General features: G+C 42.5%; 1 protein-coding gene across 4 annotated transcripts in view; it reads left to right on the top strand.

The window, feature by feature from the left end:
- AKAP9 (A-kinase anchoring protein 9) overlaps positions 1–25,341 on the top strand; it is a 269,468-nt gene that overhangs the window by 156,840 nt on the left and 87,287 nt on the right. For all 4 annotated transcript variants that reach the window (XM_069729428.1, XM_069729427.1, XM_069729425.1 and 1 more), the window contains one exon: positions 21,715–21,877. In XM_069729428.1, coding sequence (XP_069585529.1) covers positions 21,715–21,877 — 163 coding nt within the window. The remainder of the gene's footprint in view (positions 1–21,714; positions 21,878–25,341) is intronic.

Raw genomic sequence — 25,341 nt, 5'->3', positions numbered from 1 at the left:
TAGGAAGGTGAATAACAGGATACCTTGATATCTGAAATCTGATGTCTTATTCCAATGTAATCCACTTTTTTCTTAATATGTGAATGAGCTGTTAAGATCTATGGGCCGGACATAGATCTCCCTGAGAATCTGCCTCCAGAGGTTATTGTAAATGAAAGGGGGAGTTACCAGTGTGAGACATGTAATAACTGACAGTCTGCTATCCTGATCTACATATCTCACACCAGTAACAACTCCTTTCATTTACAATAATCTCTGAAGGCAGATTCTCAGGAAGATCTATGTCCGGCCCATAGATCTTAACAGCTCATTTACATATTAAGAAAAACATGAATTTCTCTGGAATAAGACATCAGATCGCAGATATCAAGGTATCCTTTTATTAACTTTCTATGACCTGTATACCCATATAGATGGCTGAGGAGGATCGATCTTACTGACAGATTTCCTTTAAAGGGGTTGTCCATCTTCGGGGGAAATTTCTTATTTTTTTTTCTTAAATGTAACTATTTGAGGCTAAACTTGTTTTCACTTGGCTTTTGCACCATCTATTGCTTCTGTGTTGTATTGACTATTGCTTTATGCAGAATGAGTTTATTGAGAATCCTTCAGTGAGCTCCTTCAGATTTTTCAGAGCTTTTATCTGTCTTTTTTTTTCTCTGCTCTTCTCAGCTGATTTATGATCACTAGCCACAGCCACACCAAGGTTGAACATGCAGGGTAGGAGAGAAAGTCTTAGAACCAAACCATGCAAATATAAAAATAAAAAATTGCGAAAATGTAAGTGACAAAAAAAAAAATTTGTCCCCAATGATGATTAATGTCCCAAGGAAGCGAAAAATGAGCTGCAGGAGAATATAGATAAACTTCAGGTGACTTATATATGGGCAAACTACAGTGAGCGTCCTTTAATCTGACGGATTATCAAATATTCAAATTCATTGGGCAGTTCTAGAAAAATATATTTAAAAATGTGCTTGTGAGCTGCAATGACCCTTTAAGACGTCATATAATCACGAGATTGTCGAGTGATTGTATGATTTTTTTTTTTTTTTTTTTTTTTTTTTTAGGATTTTTTTTTGCATGCCCTTGCACAATATCTGCTGGTTTCTGCTCTGGGGCGAGTTGACGACAATGGCCGCCCATTGTAGCGTGTGCGGTATTGCTGTAGACGGCTACGTGGGTGCGTTTCTGCACCTTGTGCCTCCGGGCTCGCTGTTCTGCATTGTGGGACTCCCGGCTGCGTGCTTTGCCGGCTGGTGGAGGGTTAATATTTACCTGCCCGAAGGTATCAGGCCACTCCTCTCCGCCTGTGTCTCTTTCACACGGAAGGCAGAGAGCGAAGCAATTTTTTTTTTTTTTTTTTGCTCTGTGGGAGGCAACAGATTTGTCATGAAGGATTGAAGACGTTCCAGATATTGCAAAGTGCAGGCGAGTAAAAAGTTGGCGCTTGTGGCGGCAGACGTCCCCTGCCCCTTGGTTACTAGGAGGACCTTCACCGGGTGACAACAAGCTGCGTTTCGAGTTCTCCGATGGACTCTCCCAGTACAACCCGCTTTGCATGATGTGGCCGGAGCTTAGACTTTCCCTCCTTTGTAAACGTGGACACTTCCAAAGCCGGAGGATTATGTGGCCCATTTAAGGATGCTGCTTGATGCCGCCTGCACCTTCTCCTGACCACGCATGGTGCTTCTTCTTCCCCACCGCAGTCGCTCACTATGTCCTGTCCTAGCACCATGTCTGGATTTCTGTCCATAATAGAGAGGCTTTCCTAGAAGCGGAGGTCTCCGCAACCTCGTCACATCCAATGGATTCGCACAAGTCTTTGTGGTCATCGGACACTCTCAGGGACCTTTGGCCCATCGGCCAAGAAGAAGACTCCTACGAAGTGGAGTCTCTGATCCCGTTACCGGAACCGTACCCTTTCACTTTGGATTTGCACGACAAAAACGCCGTAGTGGTGAACACCTCTATCACCCACGTCAGCCACAAAAAAAATGGCCACATATTGAAAGTAGTCTCCAAAATTTCCTTGCCCACCCCACCGTACAGTGTGAGTAGTCATCTTTTTTTCTACGTTTTTGGGGAGAGTTCTTCAGACTCCCATCATGACTGTTGATGTCAACTATGAGTCAACTGGGCTCCATCACATTGACATGTCTTTGTAGTGATTGGTGTCTGGGGACTTTCTTGGCTTGTAGACCCTCAACATTTGATAATCTGTGGTCAGCTGTCTTTGCTTTGAGTATTGGAGATGGGTAAGAGGAATGTCCGGGCTCTGTGTAACATCAAACATGCAGAACAGGTGACGAATGGATGGGACATAAGATATTCATAGTAGTTAGTGCGAGTACGGAGTGAGTGACTGAGTCCTGCAATTTCCTAGATCATTGTGGGTTGTGCGGTCCCCCCCGATCGCTCTGGGTCGTGCGGTCTCCTGGATCACTGTGGGTTGTGCGGTCTCCCGAATCGCGCTAGGTCATGCGGTCTCCCGGATCGCTCTGGGTCGTGCGGTCTCCCGGATCGCTCTAGGTCGTGCGGTCTCCTGGATCGCTCTGGGTCGTGAGGTCTCCCGGATCGCTCTAGGTCGTGCGGTCTCCCGGATCGCTCTGGGTCATGCGGTCTCCCGGATTGCTCTGGGTTGTGCGGTCTCCCGAATCGCGCTAGGTCATGCGGTCTCCCGGATTGCTCTGGGTCGTGCGGTCTCCCGGATCGCTCTAGGTCGTGCGGTCTCCTGGATCGCTCTGGGTCGTGAGGTCTCCCGGATCGCTCTAGGTCCTGCGGTCTCCCGGATCGCTCTGGGTCATGCGGTCTGCCGGATCGCTCTGGGTCGTGCGGTCTCCCGGATCGCTCTGGGTCGTGCGGTCTCCCGGATCGCTCTGGGTCGTGCGGTCTCCCGGATTGCTCTGGGTCGTGCGGTCTCCCGGATTGCTCTGGGTCGTGCGGTCTCCCGGATTGCTCTGGGTCGTGCGGTCTCCCGGATCGCTCTGGGTCGTGCGGTCTCCCGGATCGCTCTGGGTCGTGCGGTCTCCCGGATCGCTCTGGGTCGTGCGGTCTCCCGGATCGCTCTGGGTCGTGCGGTCTCCCGGATCGCTCTGGGTCGTGCGGTCTCCCGGACCGCTCTGGGTCGTGCGGTCTCCCGGATCGCTCTGGGTCGTGCGGTCTCCCGGATCGCTCTGGGTCGTGCGGTCTCCCGGATCGCTCTAGGTCGTGCGGTCTCCTGGATCGCTCTGGGTCCTGCAATCTCCTCGCTTACATAGCCTACATACATGTCGTTGTACATACACATGTTTATCTTTAAAGGAATCCATGTGTGTGCTACATACACACATACATAACTTGTGCCGTACATGTATGCTTGCATAACCTACATATATATGTAAAGGTACATACACGTCTTAAAGGAATCCATACTTGTGCTACATACATGCATAAATACGGTACATACATCACGTGTACTTGTACTGTACATTCACAATTGCATAACCTGCATACATATACTTGCACATACAAGCATGTTTATTACAGAAATCCGTAGATGTGGTACATACAGTACATATACTTCTACTTTTACACTTCATTATATCCTGCTGACATGTGTGTATATTTAATGTGTGTATGTGTTACATAATACATGACATGTACATTTCCATTTAAGTGGTGTAAATAATACATTACATTTACAGTATTTCTAGTCACATTTGTACATATAACACATCTGAACATTCATACGTTCACGTGTTTAGCATTCATACATGTATTACATGCATAACATTCATATTTTACATTTACTCGTGAGTGTATGAATAGGTACAGGCTGCAATATATGTACAAACAAGTGTGAGTGTACAAGTAAATGTTAGCTATGTAGTGTTTGTAATGTATGTAGCATATGTATGAACACTGAAGAATAACACCTGCAATACACGCATACATATTCATATATGTGCTCGTACAAACTATGTACGTGTTCATTCTACAGGCATATATGTGTGTGTGTATAATATATATATATATATAATATTTTATTATATCATGTATATGTTTATATGTACACACACGTGCCTGTAGAATGAATACATACACATATTCATACATTCACCTATGTACATTTACTTCTATGGTCACAAGAGATTTTCATGCTAGCGCACATACATAATGACACTTGTATAACTTACTACATACCTACATACATTACTTTTTTCACATTCACTAGTTCTCTGACGGCACAACCGACGGGTGAATTTTAACATTCCAAAAATGTTTGGAATACTTTGTACTCCAATAGCGCCCATTACCACCAGGTGTGTGAAATGCAGAGGGCAGCAGACTGGGGGGAGAGGGATTTATCTAGGGGTTTGCACCATAAAGGTGATATATTGGGCATATACCGTTTTTTCATACAAGCATTTGTGACTTTTTATGCCCCTCGCCACTTTTCAAAAGGTGCCCGTAGGGGCATGGCCAACAGCAGTTTTACAGATTTACAATAATTTAGTGTAAATTATCCAGCTCATGACAGACGTGGATTCTGGACTGCCAAACATGTCTAAAATTAAATAGGAAGCATGTACCTTCTAATAAGTTTAGTGCAGCTTACTCCACCTCGCATTGGTTTAGACCAACTTAAATAAATTTCCAGACTGATAACTTTCCCTGTTTATGGTCAAAGTGCTGGCTAATGTGGAGAATCCTAATAGAGCGTTTTTAAAGCGTTATTCCTACAAGGGCAAGTTCAAACCCAACGTAAAGTTTATTTCTTGCTCCTTTTTTCCCCCATCTTTTTCTACCCCACTGTGCCTGCATATTCGCAGCAGCACCCTGCTTCTCCTCGGTGCTGCATACCCCTCCCTCTGTGTGCTTCCTGATAGTTCATTAGTATTTAGAAACTCCACATTTTATAGGTGGTTCATGTGGATCTTCAGAGCATGTGCATCCTCTGCATGCATAAAGTACATGAGCTATGCTCCAACGCGACTGTCAGGGCAACAAGGATGGCGTAAAAGTGTCAGGGGCATGTTTTATTAGACAGGTGCATCTGTTTCTCATGAAATAGACTGGGTCATTAGGTGCAAATGCAGCTTGTCTAAGTAGGATCTTCATTAAAGCATAGCTGAGCTGTGCTACAACCGGCCAAATATTTTACTACACAGGGTCATTAGGGGCATCTGAGCATGTGCCACCGACAACATTAGACCTACTGGAGGATGGATCCAGAGGCAGCAGAGGCTAAAGGAAGCTCTGGGGGTTCATCATCTTTTGGGGGGCACATGATGACTAATTCTGTTTGTGCAGAAAGCGGAGTCCACATGATAATTTGGGGAATAAACCTTTAAAAGGTTTTTAATGTGTTCTGGCATATCGCCGTGTGCGGTTGTGGTGACGCGAGGAATCTTCTGTTGTGACTGGTTACACAGGTGTTTCACAATCTAACTCTGTTTTCGAAGACCTTTTAATTCCTGTTAATCATTCATCATTCCAAAATTTTACCAATTTGGACATTTATTTTTTATTTGTTTTGTTAATAATTCAGTCCAGTAGTGTTTATAAGAGTTGTCCACTACTTTCCAGTTTAGTCTTCTGGAGGCGGTGATATGAACGCTGCAGCCAGTCAGTGGCCATAAATCGTCTTTAAAGGGAATTTGACACTGGTACGTAAACTGGAGGTTTTTAATTGCCAGTGAAATTTTCACACTTTTGGCAACATACATGAACTCTGAATTCAACAGTACAAAAGATAGCTCGCTCTCAGATCCTCTTAAAATAATTGCTCCAGTAGTATAAAAGGCACAAAAAATGATTGAACACAACAGTACAAAGGCAGAAAAGAAATATCCGCTGCGCTCCCAGGCAACATGTTTCAGACCTACATGGTCCTTTGTCGAGCCTAAAAGGACACAGGACCATGCAGGTCTGAAACATGTTGCCTGGGAGCGCAGCTGATATTTCTTTTCTGCCTTTTTAATTTTTGTGCTGTTGTGTTCAGTCATTTTCTGTGCCTTTTATACTACTGGAGATGTGAGTGTCAACTATCGTTTGGACTGTTGCTATCACTGAAGTATTTTGCCATGAACCCGGAATTATAAAATCCTGAATGATGAAAATAAAATACATTATACCCCACATTGACTTATAATTCCAAAAAGCAGATATAACGCTTTGAAAATGCAACTCTGCTCTATATACTCATGAAAAAAATGCACAAAAATGTATGTACATTGAAAGTTTGACTCAGCAGGTAATATATATAAAAGGAAATTTCAAGATATGCAGAGATTATACATGCCACGTTGTATATTCAGACAAAAAAAAATCTTTAGGCTGTGTGCACACGTTCCGGATTTTTCGCGTTTTTTCGCTATAAAACTGTGAAAAAAACACATCCATTAAGCATCCTGTTAATAGAATGCAATCCGCAATTTTTGTGCACATGTTGCGTTTTTTTGCCGCTATATTATTGCATTGGGAAGCTCTGGAAAATAACGTGAAAAATCCGCAAAAAAACACGGAAAAAGTCCAGATTTGCTCAGGGAAATTCTGCACACTTTCCTGAACGTGTGCACATTGCCTTATTGGTAAAATACCAGTAAACCATACCAATCAACACCCCTAAAGGTAACAATCAGATATACTCCTTCACTGGTAAAAGAAGTGATAACAAGAAAAGTTCCAATGCCCATCCCCTAAAGTCACTCGGAGAATTGACCGTAACAGGTTGGGATTGGTAAGGAGGGCTGATAACATGAAGACAAGTTCCTGTAATCTCCATGGGACCTCTGTAATGAAATGTTCCTGTAATCTCCATGGGACCTCTGCAAACTGTGCAAAGGAACTGATGACCACAGAAAACTGTGATTGATACGGGGATGGTAACATAAAGAAAAGTTCCTGTAATCTCCATGGGACCTCTGTAAACTGTACAAGGGAACTGATGTCTACAGAAGACTGTGATTGACATGGGGGGGGGGTGATAGCATAATGAAAAGTTCCTGTAATCTCCATGGGACCTCTGTAAACTGTACAAGGGAACTGATGTCTACAGAAGACTGTGATTGACATGGGGGGTGATGGCATAATGAAAAGTTCCTGTAATCTCCATGGGACCTCTGTAAACTGTACGAGGGGACTGATTACTACAAAAGACTGAGATTGATAGGGGAAGTGGGGTGATAATATAAAGAAAAGTTCTTGTATTTTGTTTGAGGTCACTAGGGGCTGTACCGGAGGGGACATAAGTAACTGTGACTGGTAAAGGGGTGATAACATGAAAAGAAGTTCCTGTATCCTAAATTCACTGGAGCCTGTACAAAAAAGATCTGACTCCACCTAACCCATTATTCATTTGGGCGGTGTTTTGATTGAATTGCTTTATTACCGTGTAGGAGGCATCTATTTTTATCCACTATACAATTTTTCACATTGTCAACGATATAATTACATGTATCTAACAACGAGTAAATTCTAACAATTAGTTTGGGTATGTTTACCTTTACTCTTTATACACTTTTTTTTTCATTGATCTTTGTTATATTAAAAAAAAATATTTTGTGCTCATGCAATTTTACAAACCAATTGTTTTTATTTCTTAAAAAAAAAAAAACGGGGAGAAAAAACAGGTAACGAGTAGAATTCTCCAAGTCATGTAGTGGTCACCTGGGCTCATATAATATACGGTAATTATTTTTTTTTAATACCCGGACTGGCCTGATCTGTCACACTTGTTGCTTGCCATAAGCAATGAGTAATGTGGTAATCTGCTCAACCTTAGCCAAGGTTCACATTAAGATGTTACTGCAGGGAATGCTGTTATTCAGTCTAGCAAATGCAATAAATATGCAAAAAAAAAAGATCAAAATCCCAAAGCATATCGCAGAACAGACGCCAAATTGGCCTCCTATCCATGGCACTGGCATTTATGGATCCGTCTATAGTCTGGGGTGCATGCGATAAACATAAATTGATTTAATTTACTTTTAATTAAACTTTTCCTTTGCTGATCTTCAGCCTCCAGTTATATCAGTGCCAAGCCCTGTAATTAGTGAAAGTGTCCCAGCCTGTCCAATCCTCTGAATCACTCCAATCCTCCGTCATTATTATAGATTGTGATCAGGTAAGTATTTTACATCTTGGGTTACCCGCTCCTTGTAGGTAACACTGGCCAATGTTTACTTCTTTCAGACTTATAACGTCTATCATCTCTACATGTATAGGATCTTTTTTTCTCTGTTATCATCCATAATCAATGGATGATATGACACTGGCAAAGTGGATTGACCCCAAAGTAATTTCCAAAAAGAGGTGTCCTGTGCCAGACCGCTGAACCCATAAGTGTCAAATCTGGTACAGCGATGGGCACGGTATCACCCCCATCATCACTACTTTATCTTATATGTCTCCAGTTCTGGAAACATGCAGAAACGCTTCCATAGGTCTGTGGGAATGATATTCATGATCAGTAAATGAAAAATGCAAACTGCCTTCTTGTCACCAGACACCAGCCGCTCATTGGAGTGAAGCCTTGTTATACAACAGGTTATCATCTCCAGGTGTAGGGTGTCTCCTGCGCTTGAAGAACTCATTAGTCTGCGACCATAGTGTTATGTCTGTGGTGTTCAGGCCCTCGTCAGTTAAGGTTGTGCTGAACTTGATCATATTGGTATATGGGTCATACTTCGCTGCAGTATCTACACACACGGTATAGTGGCAGAAGATATATGTCTCTCTGACTTGTAGTGAATTCTCCAGCGTGCAATTTAAAGGGAATTTGTCACATACTTCAGTTTCCTTTAGCTGATATATTATTTGTGACTGATATCACCTCTGCATACAGTAGATAACACAGAATCCACCATTCACAATAGATGTCACAGCTCACCTCCTCCTGTACAATGACTGATAACACCTCTATATACAGTAGATAACACAGGATCCATCATTCACAATAGATGATATCACAGCTCACCTCCTCCTGTACAATGACTGATAACACCTCTATATACAGTAGATAACACAGGATCCACTATTCACAGTAGGTGATGTCACAGCTCACCTCCTCCTGTACAATGACTGATCACACCTCTATACAGGTCCTTCTCAAAAAATTAGCATATAGTGTTAAATTTCATTATTTACCATAATGTAATGATTACAATTAAACTTTCATATATTATAGATTCATTATCCACCAACTGAAATTTGTCAGGTCTTTTATTGTTTTAATACTGATGATTTTGGCATACAACTCCTGATAACCCAAAAAACCTGTCTCAATAAATTAGCATATCAAGAAAAGGTTCTCTAAACGACCTATTACCCTAATCTTCTGAATCAACTAATTAACTCTAAACACATGCAAAAGATATCTGAGGCTTTTATAAACTCCCTGCCTGGTTCATTACTCAAAACCCCCATCATGGGTAAGACTAGCGACCTGACAGATGTCAAGAAGGCCATCATTGACACCCTCAAGCAAGAGGGTAAGACCCAGAAAGAAATTTCTCAACAAATAGGCTGTTCCCAGAGTGCTGTATCAAGGCACCTCAATGGTAAGTCTGTTGGAAGGAAACAATGTGGCAGAAAACGCTGTACAACGAGAAGAGGAGACCGGACCCTGAGGAAGATTGTGGAGAAGGACCGATTCCAGACCTTGGGGAACCTGAGGAAGCAGTCGACTGAGTCTGGTGTGGAAACATCCAGAGCCACCGTGCACAAGCGTGTGCAGGAAATGGGCTACAGGTGCCGCATTCCCCAGGTAAAGCCACTTTTGAACCATAAACAGCGGCAGAGGCGCCTGACCTGGGCTACAGAGAAGCAGCACTGGACTGTTGCTAAGTGGTCCCAAGTACTTTTTTCTGATGAAAGCAAATTTTGCATGTCATTCGGAAATCAAGGTGCCAGAGTCTGGAGGAAGACTGGGGAGAAGGAAATGCCAAAATGCCTGAAGTCCAGTGTCAAGTACCCACAGTCAGTGATGGTGTGGGGTGCCATGTCAGCTGCTGGTGTTGGTCCACTGTGTTTCATCAAGGGCAGGGTCAATGCAGCTAGCTATCAGGAGATTTTGGAGCACTTCATGCTTCCATCGGCTGAAATGCTTTATGGAGATGAAGATTTCATTTTTCAGCACGACCTGGCACCTGCTCACAGTGCCAAAACCACTGGTAAATGGTTTACTGACCATGGTATTACTGTGCTCAATTGGCCTGCCAACTCTCCTGACCTGAACCCCATAGAGAATCTGTGGGATATTGTGAAGAGAAAGTTGAGAGACGCAAGACCCAACACTCTGGATGAGCTTAAGGCCGCTATTGAAGCATCCTGGGCCTCCATAACATCTCAGCAGTGTCACAGGCTGATTGCCTCCATGCCACGCCGCATTGAAGCAGTCATTTCTGCCAAAGGATTCCCGACCAAGTATTGAGTGCATAACTGAACATTATTATTTGATGGTTTTTTTGTTTGTTATTAAAAAACACTTTTATTTGATTGGATGGGTGAAATATGCTAATTTATTGAGACAGGTTTTTTGGGTTATCAGGAGTTGTATGCCAAAATCATCAGTATTAAAACAATAAAAGACCTGACAAATTTCAGTTGGTGGATAATGAATCTATAATATATGAAAGTTTAATTGTAATCATTACATTATGGTAAATAATGAAATTTAACACTATATGCTAATTTTTTGAGAAGGACCTGTATACAGTAGATAACACAGGATCCATCATTCACAATAGATGATATCACAGCTCACCTCCTCCTCCTGTACAATGACTGATAACACCTCTATATACAGTAGATAACACAGGATCCACCATTCACAATAGGTGATGTCACAGCTCACCTCCTCCCCCTTTCTGCACAGATAACAAAGCATGCTCACAACACTCTCCCTACTATTGCTATGTTGTTTGATCAATATTCAAATGCTATTAATAGAAACTTAGGCAAATGACCAACCCCGTAATCATGAACAGATAATAAAAGAAAAACAAAATTAAACTAATTAAGTTTTTTACATGTTTAATTACTACAAAAAATATGAGCAATACATTCCCATAGGTGAGCGTGTATATGTATTAGGTTATCTTGCCCCTCTATTGGGGGCAAATATTTTAAAGGAACAATTGAGCGAATGCCAATACTGTACTGTGCAGGTCCTGAGGGCGGAGCTTAGTATATGATACACTGTACTGTGCAGGTCCTGAGGGCGGAGCATAGTATATGATACACTGTACTGTGCAGGTCCTGAGGGCGGAGCATAGTATATGATGCACTGTACTGTGCAGATCCTGAGGGCAGAGCATAGTATATGATACACTGTACTGTGCAGGTCCTGAGGGCAGAGCATAGTATATGATACACTGTACTGTGCAGGTCCTGAGGGCGGAGCATAGTATATGACACACTGTACTGTGCAGGTCCTGAGGGTGGAGCTTAGTATATGATACACTGTACTGTGCAGGTCCTGAGGGCGGAGCATAGTATATGATGCACTGTACTGTGCAGATCCTGATGGCAGAGCATAGTATATGATACACTGTACTGTGCAGGTCCTGAGGGCGGAGCATAGTATATGATACACTGTACTGTGCAGGTCCTGAGGGTGGAGCTTAGTATATGATACACTGTACTGTGCAGGCCTTAGGGCGGAGCATAGTATATGACACACTGTACTGTGCAGGTCCTGAGGGTGGAGCTTAGTATATGATACACTGTACTGTGCAGGTCCTGAGGGCGGAGCATAGTATATGATACACCGTACTGTGCAGATCCTGAGGGCGGAGCATAGTATATGATACACTGTACTGTGCAGGTCCTGAGGGTGGAGCTTAGTATATGATACACTGTACTGTGCAGGTCCTGAGGGCGGAGCATAGTATATGATGCACTGTACTGTGCAGATCCTGAGGGCAGAGCATAGTATATGATACACTGTACTGTGCAGGTCCTGAGGGCGGAGCATAGTATATGATACACTGTACTGTGCAGGTCCTGAGGGTGGAGCTTAGTATATGATACACTGTACTGTGCAGGCCTTAGGGCGGAGCATAGTATATGACACACTGTACTGTGCAGGTCCTGAGGGTGGAGCTTAGTATATGATACACTGTACTGTGCAGGTCCTGAGGGCGGAGCATAGTATATGATACACCGTACTGTGCAGATCCTGAGGGCGGAGCATAGTATATGATACACCGTACTGTGCAGGTCCTGAGGGCGGAGCATAGTATGATACACTACTGTGCAGGTCCTGAGGGCGGAGCATAGTATATGATACACTGTACTGTGCAGGTCCTGAGGGTGGAGCTTAGTATATGATACACTGTACTGTGCAGGTCCTGAGGGCGGAGCATAGTATGATACACTGTGCTGTGCAGGTCCTGAGGGCGGAGCATAGTATATGATACACTGTACTGTGCAGGTCCTGAGGGCGGAGCATAGTATGAGACACTGTACTGTGCAGGTCCTGAGGGCGGAGCATAGTATGATACACTGTGCTGTGCAGGTCCTGAGGGCAGAGCATAGTATATGATGCACTGTACTGTGCAGGTCCTGAGGGCGGTGCTTAGTATATGATACACTGTACTGTGCAGGTCCTGAGGGCGGAGCATAGTATATGATACACTGTACTGTGCAGATCCTGAGGGCGGTGCTTAGTATATGATGCACTGTACTGTGCAGATCCTGAGGGCAGAGCATAGTGTATGATACACTGTACTGTGCAGGTCCTGAGGGCAGAGCATAGTGTATGATACACTGTACTGTGCAGGTCCTGAGGGCAGAGCATAGTGTATGATACACTGTACTGTGCAGGTCCTGAGGGCGGAGCATAGTATATGATACACTGTACTGTGCAGGTCCTGAGGGTGGAGCTTAGTATATGATACACTGTACTGTGCAGGTCCTGAGGGCGGAGCATAGTATATGATACACTGTACTGTGCAGGTCCTGAGGGCGGAGCTTAGTATATGATACACTGTACTGTGCAGGTCCTGAGGGCGGAGCATAGTATATGATACACTGTACTGTGCAGGTCCTGAGGGCGGAGCATAGTATATGATACACTGTACTGTGCAGGTCCTGAGGGCGGAGCATACGAGGGGCGATCCAAAAGTAATGATAATCAATACTAAACACAATGAATATAGTCAAAAAATAAATTTATTTTTCTACATAGTCTCCTAACAAGTCTATACATTTAGTCCATCTCTTTTCTAAACTTAGAATTCCCTTCGAAAAAAATTCTTGATCTTGACCCTCTCTTCCATCTGCCAATACAACTTCTTCAACTTTTTTCACGTTTTCTTCATTGAGGGACGTAGATGGGCGTCCTTCACGATGGTTATTTTCCATCGATGTTCTTCCCAGCTTAAATTCCTTGGCCCAGCATGCAACTGTGGAATATGGAGGAGAAGAGTCCCCCAATGTTTCCACCAAGTCGCTGTGTATGTCTTTTGTTGTCACTTTTTTCAAGCAGAGGTATTTGATGACAACTCTGAGCTCGTTTTTTTCCATTTTGATGTTCACTCCTCGGCAGTTCATATTCAAATGAATGTAGCTCCCGGGAATCGTGGTCTATTTAAGTAATTTTTTTTTCCCGGACTAGTGGGTACCTAAGAGAGAAGAAAACATTTTATTTTAATTTATGTGTGCAATAGAAATAACTGATTATCATTACTTTTGGATCGCCCCTCGTAGTATAAAGACTCTTCTATTGGTGTTTCCTTGTATGTATTTATTGGGTGAGAACGTGCGGAGCTGAGATTAGCAGGATTATGTGTGCGGTGTGTACACAGCTCCCCAATTTCTACACCCGTCGGTAGTTGGCGAGGCCCACGGTGTAATGATGGGTAAATAGACTGGGAACCTTCCGAGCTGCCGGCAGGACCTGATCCTACAGGACAAGGATGTGATCTCATGGTGTTTGCTCTGCACAGACGCCACCTGTCCATTGTCCCGTGATGAAGAATACGCCCTATAGATGAGAAAGGGACGGAACAATAATGATATAATGGGTATAGGTATAACACACCGTCAGCAGAGACGAAATGTGGCCCCCAGTCCGGAGCCCTGGAGCCCAAATCTGTCTCATTACCCAGCAATAATGGGTCAAGGGATGTTCTCGTGCTCCTCAGGACCCCATAAAAACTATTGGACGTCCCCTATAGTGTCTGTAATGGCAGCCGTATTACAGGCCAGCAGCCACCGCTATATTACAGACCTGTGTTCTATTAACAGGGACATATTAAAGGGGGTTTCCCAATAAATGCTTTCTAAATGTATGATCCCTTGGGATCTCAGAGAGGTACGGCGCATTTGTGACCACCGCTCCATTCACTTCTATAGGACCAAAGCACAGCGCCATTCCATTAGTTACATAACAGAGAATGGAAATTATACTTCTGTTCGAAAATCTTGTGCTATAGGAAGCTCCAGGTACAAACTGAGGCTGAAATTCAGCTCTGGCATTGGAAATCACACGGGCCCATCCGGACCCCACCCGCATGAACCAGATGGGATATATTACTAATATTACCCTGGATGGAGGAAAGGAAGATTTTCTACAAGACCAATATTTCTAATGATACCTGTGGCCTGCTGGGGTTAGTGATGGAGTCAGCAACATTATGCTCCATCACAACTCTTAACAGTATGGGTATCTTGAGAACACCACTTCTGTTAACAACGTAGCAGACAAGGCAGCCCATGACCAGAAAGGCCCTTCTGGCATTTGCCAGAATTGCCAGATGGCCAGTCCGGCCCTGGGAAGCTCCATATGACAGCGCTGTCTTTGTTATACAGTGAGAGGGAGGAAGTGAGCTGTGACATTCTTTATTTTGAATGATGCATCCTGTTATCTACTGTATATAGAAGTGTTATCTGCCATTGTACCGGAGGGGGAGGTGAGCTGTGACATCACCTATTGTGAATGGTGGATCCTGTGTTATCTACTGTATGTAGAGGTGTTATCATTGTACTTCAGGTTGATGAGGTGAGCTGTGACATCACCTATTGTGAATGGTGGATCCTGTGTTACCTACTGTATATAGAGGTATTATCAGTCATTGTACAGGAGGAGGAGGTGAGCTGTGACATCATCTATTGTGAATGGTGGATCCTGTTTTATCTACTGTATATAGATCTGTTATCAGTCATTGTCACAGCTCACCTCCTCCTGTACAATGACTAATAACACCTCTATATACAGTAAATAACACAGGATCCTCCATTCACAATAGGTGATGTCACAGCTCACCTCCTCCTCCTGTACAATGACTGATAACACCTCTATATACAGTAGATATCACCTATTGTGAATGGAGGATCCTGTGTTATCTACTGTATATAGAGGTGTTATCAGTCATTGTACAGGAGGAGGAGGTGAGCTGTGACATCACCTATTGTGAATGGAGGATCCTGTGTTGTCACAGCTCACCTCCTCCTCCTGTACAATGACTAATAACACCTTTATATACAGTAGATAACATAGGATCCTCCATTCACAATAGGTGATGTCACAGCTCACCTCCTCCTCCTGTACAATGACTGATAACACCTCTATATACAGCAGATAACACAGGATCCTCCATTCACAATAGGTGGTGTCACAGCTCACCTCCTCCTCCTGTTCATCACCTATTGTGAGTGATGGATCTTGTGTGATCCCTTACATTGCTGTTACCTCTCATTTTAATCCTGTCTGTGATGACAATGAGACTGCTGAGATGTCATCTCTACAGAACAGGAAGCATCAGGCCGATATGAGGCTCAGTGGTCAGTGTGAAAACTACAAGATTTCAAGGTTTGTTTTTGTTTTTATTTAGACATAGAAGATTATTTAAAAAAAAAATCATTATAATTCTTGTATTGATCCTGGTTTCTTACTGTTGATAGATCAGCAATTCCACATCTCCTGCTTATTACTTTCCAGTAACACTATATTTAGATCCCAGTACGGCTCACCTGCCATTCTCAGCTTGTGCCCAAATGTCTCCGTAAGTGACGGAACAGGATAGACCTGGCTGCAGACGCCGGCTACAGGGGTCAGCGCTGTCATGTAGACATTAGGGCGCAGTCATTTTATTGGCAGCTTCTTGTTTATTTTGCATGTAGAAAACTCCCTCTTCTTGTTTGTCCTGCCGCCTTAGATGTGTGAGATGTAAATGAATTTGAATCAGGGATTTATTGTTATCGTGGGGTGGAGGTAACCATAAGGCAGTGGCTTCCATCACAAGGAGACCTCGACAAGAACACCTTCAGTCTGGAGGGTCAGTCCTAAACATGAGATCATCAATTAGAAACTGTTTAGCTTCTGGGTGCTTTGTTTTACAGCACGTGGCCATAATCTAGAGCTAAACTTTGATGTGGTCATTCTTCAGCTTCCAAAACGGTTCAGGAGAAGAGAGATAAGAGTTCCACAGTTGCTGTCAGAACAAGCTCACTGACAGATTCACTGTGAACTCCTTCAGCACCTCCTGGAAGCTAAACGGTTTTTGTATTTTTATCAAAAAATCCATGCATTAATTAATTAAAAAAAAAAAAAAAAATTGTCCTTGAAATTTTCCATATTGTTTAATTTTTTTTATTATTTTTTTAAATCTCATAAGCGGATATCATTTTTCAGGTTTGCTTTGACGCTGATTGAAGGAGATGCAACCTAATGTGAATTGGCCCCAAACACGCAGCCGTGCAGTGAAAATTCGGAAGGGTCGCAGCCCTATACCACTTTTACCAAACCTTCTTTCTCAGGATCGGTGGGTGTCCCAGAGGTCGGCCATGACTTTTATAGGATACAAAGATCCTTTAAAGAGTAGTCGTCGGTTTAATTTTTATTTCATAAATCAGCAATACACATGAATATAAGCAACTCTCTAATATATCTTGGCATAGAAATCCGCTTCTTCCCCCTCCTGGTCTGAGCTTTCACACTCGGTGTATTCAGCGAAGATAGATTTTCCCATTACTATGGTAGGATGACAATTGGTGCTTATAAAATTCTATGGAAATGGGAGGAGCTAGAGGCAGAAAGTGACATTCCGTAGAACTCTATAAGCACCAACCGTCATCTCTTTTCTCCCTTATTGAATAATCAGTATTCACTGAAGACAGATTTTACTTGTGAATTGAGAATTTTGACAATGAAGGTTCAGTCCAGGAGGAAAAAGAAGCAGAATTAATTATTTTTCCTTATTTTTAAGGTGGTGGCTACGACTCAGTCTTATTTTATCGAAAAGATGGAATCAGTTGGGCTCATTCTTGACTTCAAAAATAGATGCAAAACTATTGGTATTTAAATGGGAGGAAAACCTCAGCACTAATGAGCAAATTGTTATTTTTACAATGTCCCAGGGCGGCCGGGGAGAAAAAAAAACATACTGTACTTCTCCTTCTCATGATATTTGTACACGCCCGGAAGTTCAGACCCGGTTACTGATTTTATACCTCTAACAACTTTGGTTCCACCCTTGTAAATATTTTGGGTATCGCACATGCGGTAAGGGGTCTCACGGGCGATCGGGCACTAAATGATCATATTAACAGTTTAGGATTGGACCTGCCGTATCCATAGTGCAGGATGCTGAAAGGAAGCATTAGAGAGGGCAAATGTTAACCTTTGCTATTCTATTCTTCCACCCATGTGCTATGTGGGAGTTAAGTCCTGATTCTTCTACTGTAAGTTCTCATCTTCCTGTCCCCAGTTTTAGCACAAAATACTCAGATGAAAAATGAAGAAAGAGCCCATCTGAAGTTGGAACAGTTTAGGTTTTTGTATTTTAAAGAACCCACATTCCTTTTCTGCTGGGGGGGAAACTTATTTTTTATTCCACTGACTTGCCCAGTGTACAAATATTAAAATGAGCTTTACTCGCCCACCGCTTCCTTTCCGCAGCTGCCCCCTTTCTTTTCTGACAGGCTGCAGCGGTGGCATCATGGTTAATTACTGGGCTGCGTGTATACAGTATGAATGTGCCGAACCCAGTGATTGGTTGCAGCGGTCACATCCTGATAGTGATTATTTATTCAACCAATGTAGGAAACCCTAAACCAGGGGTCCCCAACTCCAGGCCTCGAGGGCCGCCAACAGTGCAGGTTTTCAGGATTTCTTTAGTATTGCATCGGTGGTAATGTGATCATCTGCACAGGTGATGATTCCAACCCCTGTGCAATACTAAGGAAATCCTGAAAACCTGCACTGTTGGCGGCCCTCGAGGCCTGGAGTTGGGGACCACTGCCCTAAACTGTCCTGTGTGTCAGCGTTCTCCCGTCCACCTTGGATTTTTTTTGTAGTCGTCATTCTCTCTGCAGAGAAGTAACACAAAGCCGCCACTGCCCCAGCTATTAAGTTACAGTTCTATCTGTTCTGCCATCGCACCCAGCTCCGTAGTATAAAAGGTTTTTTTCCATAGTAATGAAGAAGTAAAAAATTAATGACCGTTCAGGGGACATTCCAGAATAATTGCATTGTGGATGGAGGCCGGAGCACGATGCAAATAGTGAACCTCGGAGCCGCTGGTAATCGGCTGCTCGGGTCTGGAGGATTACAGTCTTTGTAGCCCAAATCCGGAATCTGTGAACATTCCGTCCTGTCCGCCCCCATTACACATCAGTATACCGTGGGTCTTCTGTATTACATCACTCCTATTCATGTAGTACCTTTCTCTTTTTTCTTTAATAATGGGTAGATTATTCACTTGTTCCCACGCGTTTTGTGCAAGTGAAAGATTAGTCCCAGCAGTTCAGACCATGGACTGACTATTAAGGAGATAGAACAATGGTCCGGATCCTTTGTTAGAGGCATGAAAGGGTTCACAAATTTGCTCAATGAGTGCACCAGTATCTAGTACTATGCACAGTGAATGGGGCTAAACTGCAGTACCAGACCCAGCCAATAGACGGAGGGGGCACTATTTTTGAGGATTGGAAGGCTCGCCCTTTTTTTATAATCTTGGATAACCCTTTCAATGATCTGGACTTATAGACATTAATATAACCTAATGTGAACCTTCCAATGGTTTGGACCCTGAGAAAATGTAATATTGTTGCAATGTAATCACATTAATCATTGTATATCGTTATTAGAAGACCAGTGTCCAAACATAAGAGTGATGTTTCCACATCAAGCGATGACAGATGAAGCAAATTATTATACCAGCGTCATACTCCCCTTTGTGTTCATAACATTTCTCGGTATACGCAAAATAATCCAATGTTTTTACCGCACATTTATTATTTATTTTCATATTTGAGGCTTCAATTTAGAGCCAACGGCACAGTTTATCAGTCCTGGCTGGAGAATTGCAACGTCCGGTGCTAATATACTCTGCAAACCTCTTATTAAAGTCCTTCATAATAGTGCATGCGTGCGATTATATTTGAATAAATGTTGATTTCTTTTTTTTTTGTTGTTCAAGAATAAATGTGGATTGTTGTTCATGGGGGGAACAAAAATAAGACATCCCCTGAATATAAGCCCTAACCCTTCTTTCGGAGCAAATATTGTAAGACTTTGTCTTATTTTCAAGGAAACAAAATCATCTCCTTTTTTACTTTATTTTTTTATTTTTATTTTTTTGTATCATCTCACACAGGATTCAAACTCTCAGTCTCTAGCATGGCAGGCAGAAACTTTAGTAGCAAAGCACAGCATAAGATAATTTTTTTCAGTCTACAGACCTAAAAAGTAGATTTCTTCTTTACAGGCATAATGTCCTGGTACAAAGTGATGTATCACTGTATACCAGATACAACTGCATCACAAGTCCTGCACGGGGGCTCTTCACTTTTGGGATTACCCGTTTTGAGTAAGGGTCAATACACAATCGGCCTGCAAGGGGTTCAAACTGCAAATCCACAGCCAAAATCAATGGGTCAAAGTTGGGTCTAATGTAGATGTCTACCCCAATCGCCCCGAGCACGGACCGCTAATGCACAGACTGGCGGCGGCTCTCATGACCCAAGCGTCCTATATTTGCATGAGGCTGTTACGCTCCGGTATGAGATCAGACCGAAATCTACGAACATCTGCATGAGTCCTTAGATTTTTGCTGCGGATTAACGAGCAGATCCACATTGGGGTGCATATTTTGCTCTATTTTAAAAACTATACTCCTCTGCCCCGATCTGTGGCCGCGCGTTATTACCTTTAGTCATATTACTTTGCACTTTTCATGTTCTACAAGTTTTAGAGGGATTGTACAAAATTAGGAAAGCGGCATCACACTTGTCCAGGGAGGGTGTCTGATATTGTAGCTGAAGTGAATGGGGTTAGGCTGCAATACCACACGAGACCTTGCAGACACGTGTGGCGCTGTTTCTAAAATAAAGGGGCCATGTTTTTATAATGAAGTTTATTTTGATGCAAGATCTATATTTTCTTTCCTCCGAATGGGAACTTGTCAAAAGTAAATTAGATATTCACTCAATTTCATGTATTTTTCTGTTTTGTAACTTTACCTTCATGCACCGAATGTAAGGCTGTAATAATCCCTGGGTCTGTTCAGGAGAAATATTCCCTTTAATGACTTATTTCTACACATTTGGTAAATTGAACAGTATCTCTTTGTCTTGAGATGGTCGACAGGGACTTCCTCCTCCTAAAACCGCAGTATTACAAGCTTTGTTGTGGTTTTCATCCTCCTTGATGCTCTCGGTAGTATTGTTTTTGTGTGATTCTTATTGCTCAGATCTCTGAAGAACAAAGAATATTATTAACTTTGCATAAATCAATAGTACAAGCAAACATAAGAAACTTTGTAGCATATCTTATCAGAGAACTCTGCTTTTTTCTCCATTCATGAGCCACTTCTCCTACCTTTATTCCCCCCAAACCCATCATTTACTGTGAAAACAGTTCAAATCCATCTTCATCAAAACTAACTCGCTGAGAGATCAGATTATATATGCAAGAGAAACATAGAGGTGCTGATGCTTGAGGTTGGGTGTTCGGTCTCACTCCAGTGCTATATTCACAGCTACACCACTCAGTAGTGCTGGATTTACAGCTCCACCGCTCAGTAGTGCTGGATTCACAGATACACATCTCAGTAATGCTGGATTCACAGCTACACAATTCAGTAGTGCTGGATTCACATCTCAGTAGTGCTGCATTCACTGCTACACTGCTCAATAATGCTTTATTCACAGCTACATTGCTCGGTAATGTTCTATAATGTCGTCCATGTTGTTGCTTCTTGACATTTATTACAGAGACAGGAGAGCAGAAATCCCTCGTATGTTAGCTCAAAGGCAACTGCAGAGGAGAAAGCTTGTGAAAAAAAATAAAGGCTACAAGTCATATAATGGCCAGAAATAGGGTTATTCTTCAGGACGGTTTATTGTAAACACTCGCCTTGAAATGATAGATAAGCTTTAAGACCACACATTACAAATGTAAGGTGCATGCAATTCCAGCTTTTTCTTTTCTTTTTTTTTAATTTTTACGAAATTTGGAAGTTTACATAATGCAATATATAAATGGAATAAAAGCACATTTAGAAAATTAAAAAAAAAAAGCTTAGTAAAATCAAGTTTATTCTGGTAACCCATGCAAATTAACTTAAAAGAAATTTTCAAAAAAGCGTCTGACCGTCTTAGGTGTAAAGTTGGACGATGCCACGCTTCGCTTCTAAACGTATGAGTCGGTCTTGTGTTATCCATGCATGGTGTCCGATAATTCTTGGACTGTATTGACGTGCAATCATGTTCTTGTTACAGCTCGCTCATGCCAAGGCGGCACAGACAGAACTGGTGCGGGAGTCCATCAAAAGGAAACAGGAGACTACTGAACTGCTCAGATGCCAGGAGGAGCTTCAAGAAAGACTCAACGAGGAGGCCAAAGCCAGAGAGCACTTGGCACTGGAGCTCAGCAAAGCAGAAGGTAGGTCCTGGTTTGTGGCCACACACTTTACGAGTGGGATCCACATACAGGACAGCCGCCTTTGGGGTCTGTACTCTCAGAAGGTAGTACAATATGGTTGACGTCCTTGTATTGCATGGGTTCCTTCTTACCCTCCTCTGGTCTCTATATGTCATTTTTGGATCCCACGTTTGTATTCTATCGTGGCTGTCGTAATCCATTAATTCAGAAAATCAGAGGATCACAATCCCAAATAGATCTAAAGAGGTGTAGTAAAACCAGATTGTATAAACCAGTTGGAGCCATTCTGACATTTTAGTGGCCGGGATCTCGTAGGAGATCGTTGTTTGTACTATAGACTGCAATACCGAAGTATCGCACACTATAGTACAAGCAATCAATCAATCGCAGGCTCAAGTCTTGTAGGTTGCATAAGAAAAACAGAGAACATAAAATGTAACACAGAAGTATATATTAAAAAATCTCACTCTTCTTTTCCCCTTCCAAAAATAAGTAAATGTGGTAAACACTGTGAAAATAGAAAATTTAACAGCAGAATTGCTGTTTTTCGTTTCCTGTACTTCCCTTAAAAAATGTAATAGAAAACAATCAAAATGTCGTATGTATCTCAAAGTGGTATCTGCTCTCCACGCTCAACAAGCCCCTCACACAAGCTCCATAAATGAAAAATAAATGATTTACGGTTCTTGGAAAATGGCAACAGAACGCAAATTTGTTTGTACAAAGTTTTCAATTTCTGTTTAACAACAAAAATAATAATAAATTGGTATCACCGGAATCGCACTAACCTGGAGAATGATGTCCCCAGGTCATTTTTACTGTACGATGAATGCCGTAATTAAATATAAAAAAAAATGGCGGGATTGTGTGTGTTACAGTATTTCACCTCACTCTCACTTGGATTTTTTTCCTCCATTTCTCAGCACTTGATCTGATAAAATTAATTGTGCACTAGTTGGCCCATGCGAAATTTACACACATTGGTTGTGAGGGGCGCAGGCAATTTCAGGAAAATCAAGCTGGTCAAATGTAAATGTATTTAATGAGATGATGAACACAATGAGGTATGTGTGTCACTGACGTATATACGGTACAGATCAAAAGTTTGGACACACCTTCTCATTTAAAGATTTTTCTGTATTTTCATGACTATGAAAATTGTACATTCACACTGAAGGCATCAAAACTATGAATTAACACATGGAATTATATACTTAACAAAAAAGTGTGAAACAACTGAAAATATGTCTTATATTCTAGGTTCTTCAAAGTATCCACCTTTTGCTTTGATGACTGCTTTGCACACTCTTGGCATTCTCTTGATGAGCTTCAAGAGGTAGTAACCGGGAATGGTCTTCCAACAATCTTGAAGGAGTTCCCAGAGATGCTTAGCACTTGTTGGCCCTTTTGCCTTCACTCTGCGTCCAGCTCACCCCAAACCATTTCGATTGGGTTCAGGTCTGGTGACTGTGGAGGCCAGGTCATCTGGCGTAGCCCCCATCACTCTCCTTCTTGATCAAATAGCCCTTACACAGCCTGGAGGTGTGTTTGGGGTCATTGTCCTGTTGAAAAATAAATGATGGTCCAACTAAACGCAAACCGGATGGAATAGCATGCCGCTGCAAGATGCTGTGGTAGCCATGCTGGTTCAGTATGCCTTCAATTTTGAATAAATCCCCAACAGTGTCACCAGCAAAGCACCCCCACACCATCACACCTCCTCCTCCATGCTTCACGGTGGGAACCAGGCATGTAGAGTCCATCCGTTCACCTTTTCTGCGTCGCACAAAGACACGGTGGTTGTAACCAAAGATCTCAAATTTGGACTCTTCAGACCAAAGCACAGATTTCCACTGGATGGATGCAAACTCGGCTTTGGGAAAATGGCCGCCGCGATCTCTTCTGCGCACGCGCGGCATCCCGCGGCCATTTTCCTGAAGCCCCGTGCAGCAGAGCACTACATCTGCGCACGTGCGGCCCCAGGAAGATGGCCGCCCCCACCGATGACAGGGGGTAATAGCGCAGATCGCGCGCTGCTTCTTCACGTGCGCGCAGTGGATTCGTCACTGCGACATGCGCACACCACTACGCCACCAACGGAAAGCTGGGGAAGAAAAGAGCGATGTCACCACGCCCACCTGACCTGACCAGCCTGATTGACAGGCGAAAACGGCGACTTTGGTAATGTATTTCTCAGCATAGGTGGGGAATCAGGGTACACTACATACACTATTGTAACGCACAGCGCAGGCCCTATTTAACAGTATTTATATCTCAATCTGAAAAAACGGGGTGACAGGTTCCCTTTAATACAAATTCTAACAGTCTATTCAGTAGGACTATCAGCTGTGTATCCACCAGACTTCTGCACAACACAACTGATGGTCCTAACCCCATTTATAAGGCAAGAAATCCCACTTATTAAACCTGACAGGGCACATCTGTGAAGTGAAAACCATTCCCGGTGACTACCTCTTGAAGCTCATCAAGAGAATGCCAAGAGTGTGCAAAGCAGTCATCAAAGCAAAAGGTGGTTACTTTGAAGAACCTAGAATATAAGACATATTTTCAGTTGTTTCACACTTTTTTGTTAAGTATATAATTCCACATGTGTTGATTCATAGTTTTGATGCCTTCAGTGTAAATGTACAATTTTCATAGTCATTAAAATACAGAAAAATCTTTAAATGAGAAGGTGTGTCCAAACTTTTGGTCTGTACTGTATATATATGTTTTCACTAATATTTGAGCCCATGGATGCATTATATGTCCAGTTTACAAGCCGGCGAGAAAATCTCGCCATACGAATGTCACACGGATGCTTACATACGAGAAAATTGCATCCTCGCACTTCACACAGATGACATACGGATCACTGTTCAGGGAACATTTTTGCGATTCTTGTCGGTGTAAAACGTTGTGTGTGACTCCAGCCTAAAGGAGATCCCCCAACATTAAACATAATGGTATTTTTATGAATTAGAATTGACCCCATAACTGAGCATATTTACACCATTGTATAATAATTGGGAATATCCCTTTTTAAAAAAAAAAAAGAACAAAAAAAAGTAATATCTGCAGATTATTTTACCTTTTTTTTTTATTCCCCTACGGTTGAATTTTTTTTTTAATTTTTGCAAGGTTGTTTCCACCAATCTCTCCCATCGGGAAACAATGTACAGTCTGAGTTATGTCACCGCTGCAGTTTTTTTTACTTGGAACCAGAGGTGCCTCCAGGTCACCAATAAGCTGCAACCTTAGAAGGAAGATAGACTTTTCAATGGCTGTCCAATTATATGGTAAATCTGATGGTTCAGAACCTGTACAGTCCCTTTTAGGCTGCTTTCATTTATATCTTCCGTTTTAAAGCTGAAGTCTTAAACAAGTAAAGTTTTACTTTTATTCTACTTCCACACATGTAGCAAGTATTTTATATGTACCTGCCTGAAATCGGCTGGGTAAGG

Source organism: Ranitomeya imitator, chromosome 6 (assembly GCF_032444005.1).
Source record: "Ranitomeya imitator isolate aRanImi1 chromosome 6, aRanImi1.pri, whole genome shotgun sequence".
NCBI lineage: Eukaryota > Metazoa > Chordata > Amphibia > Anura > Dendrobatidae > Ranitomeya > Ranitomeya imitator.
Note: the sequence above shows the minus strand (reverse complement) of the source record. Positions and strands in the feature narration are given on the sequence as shown.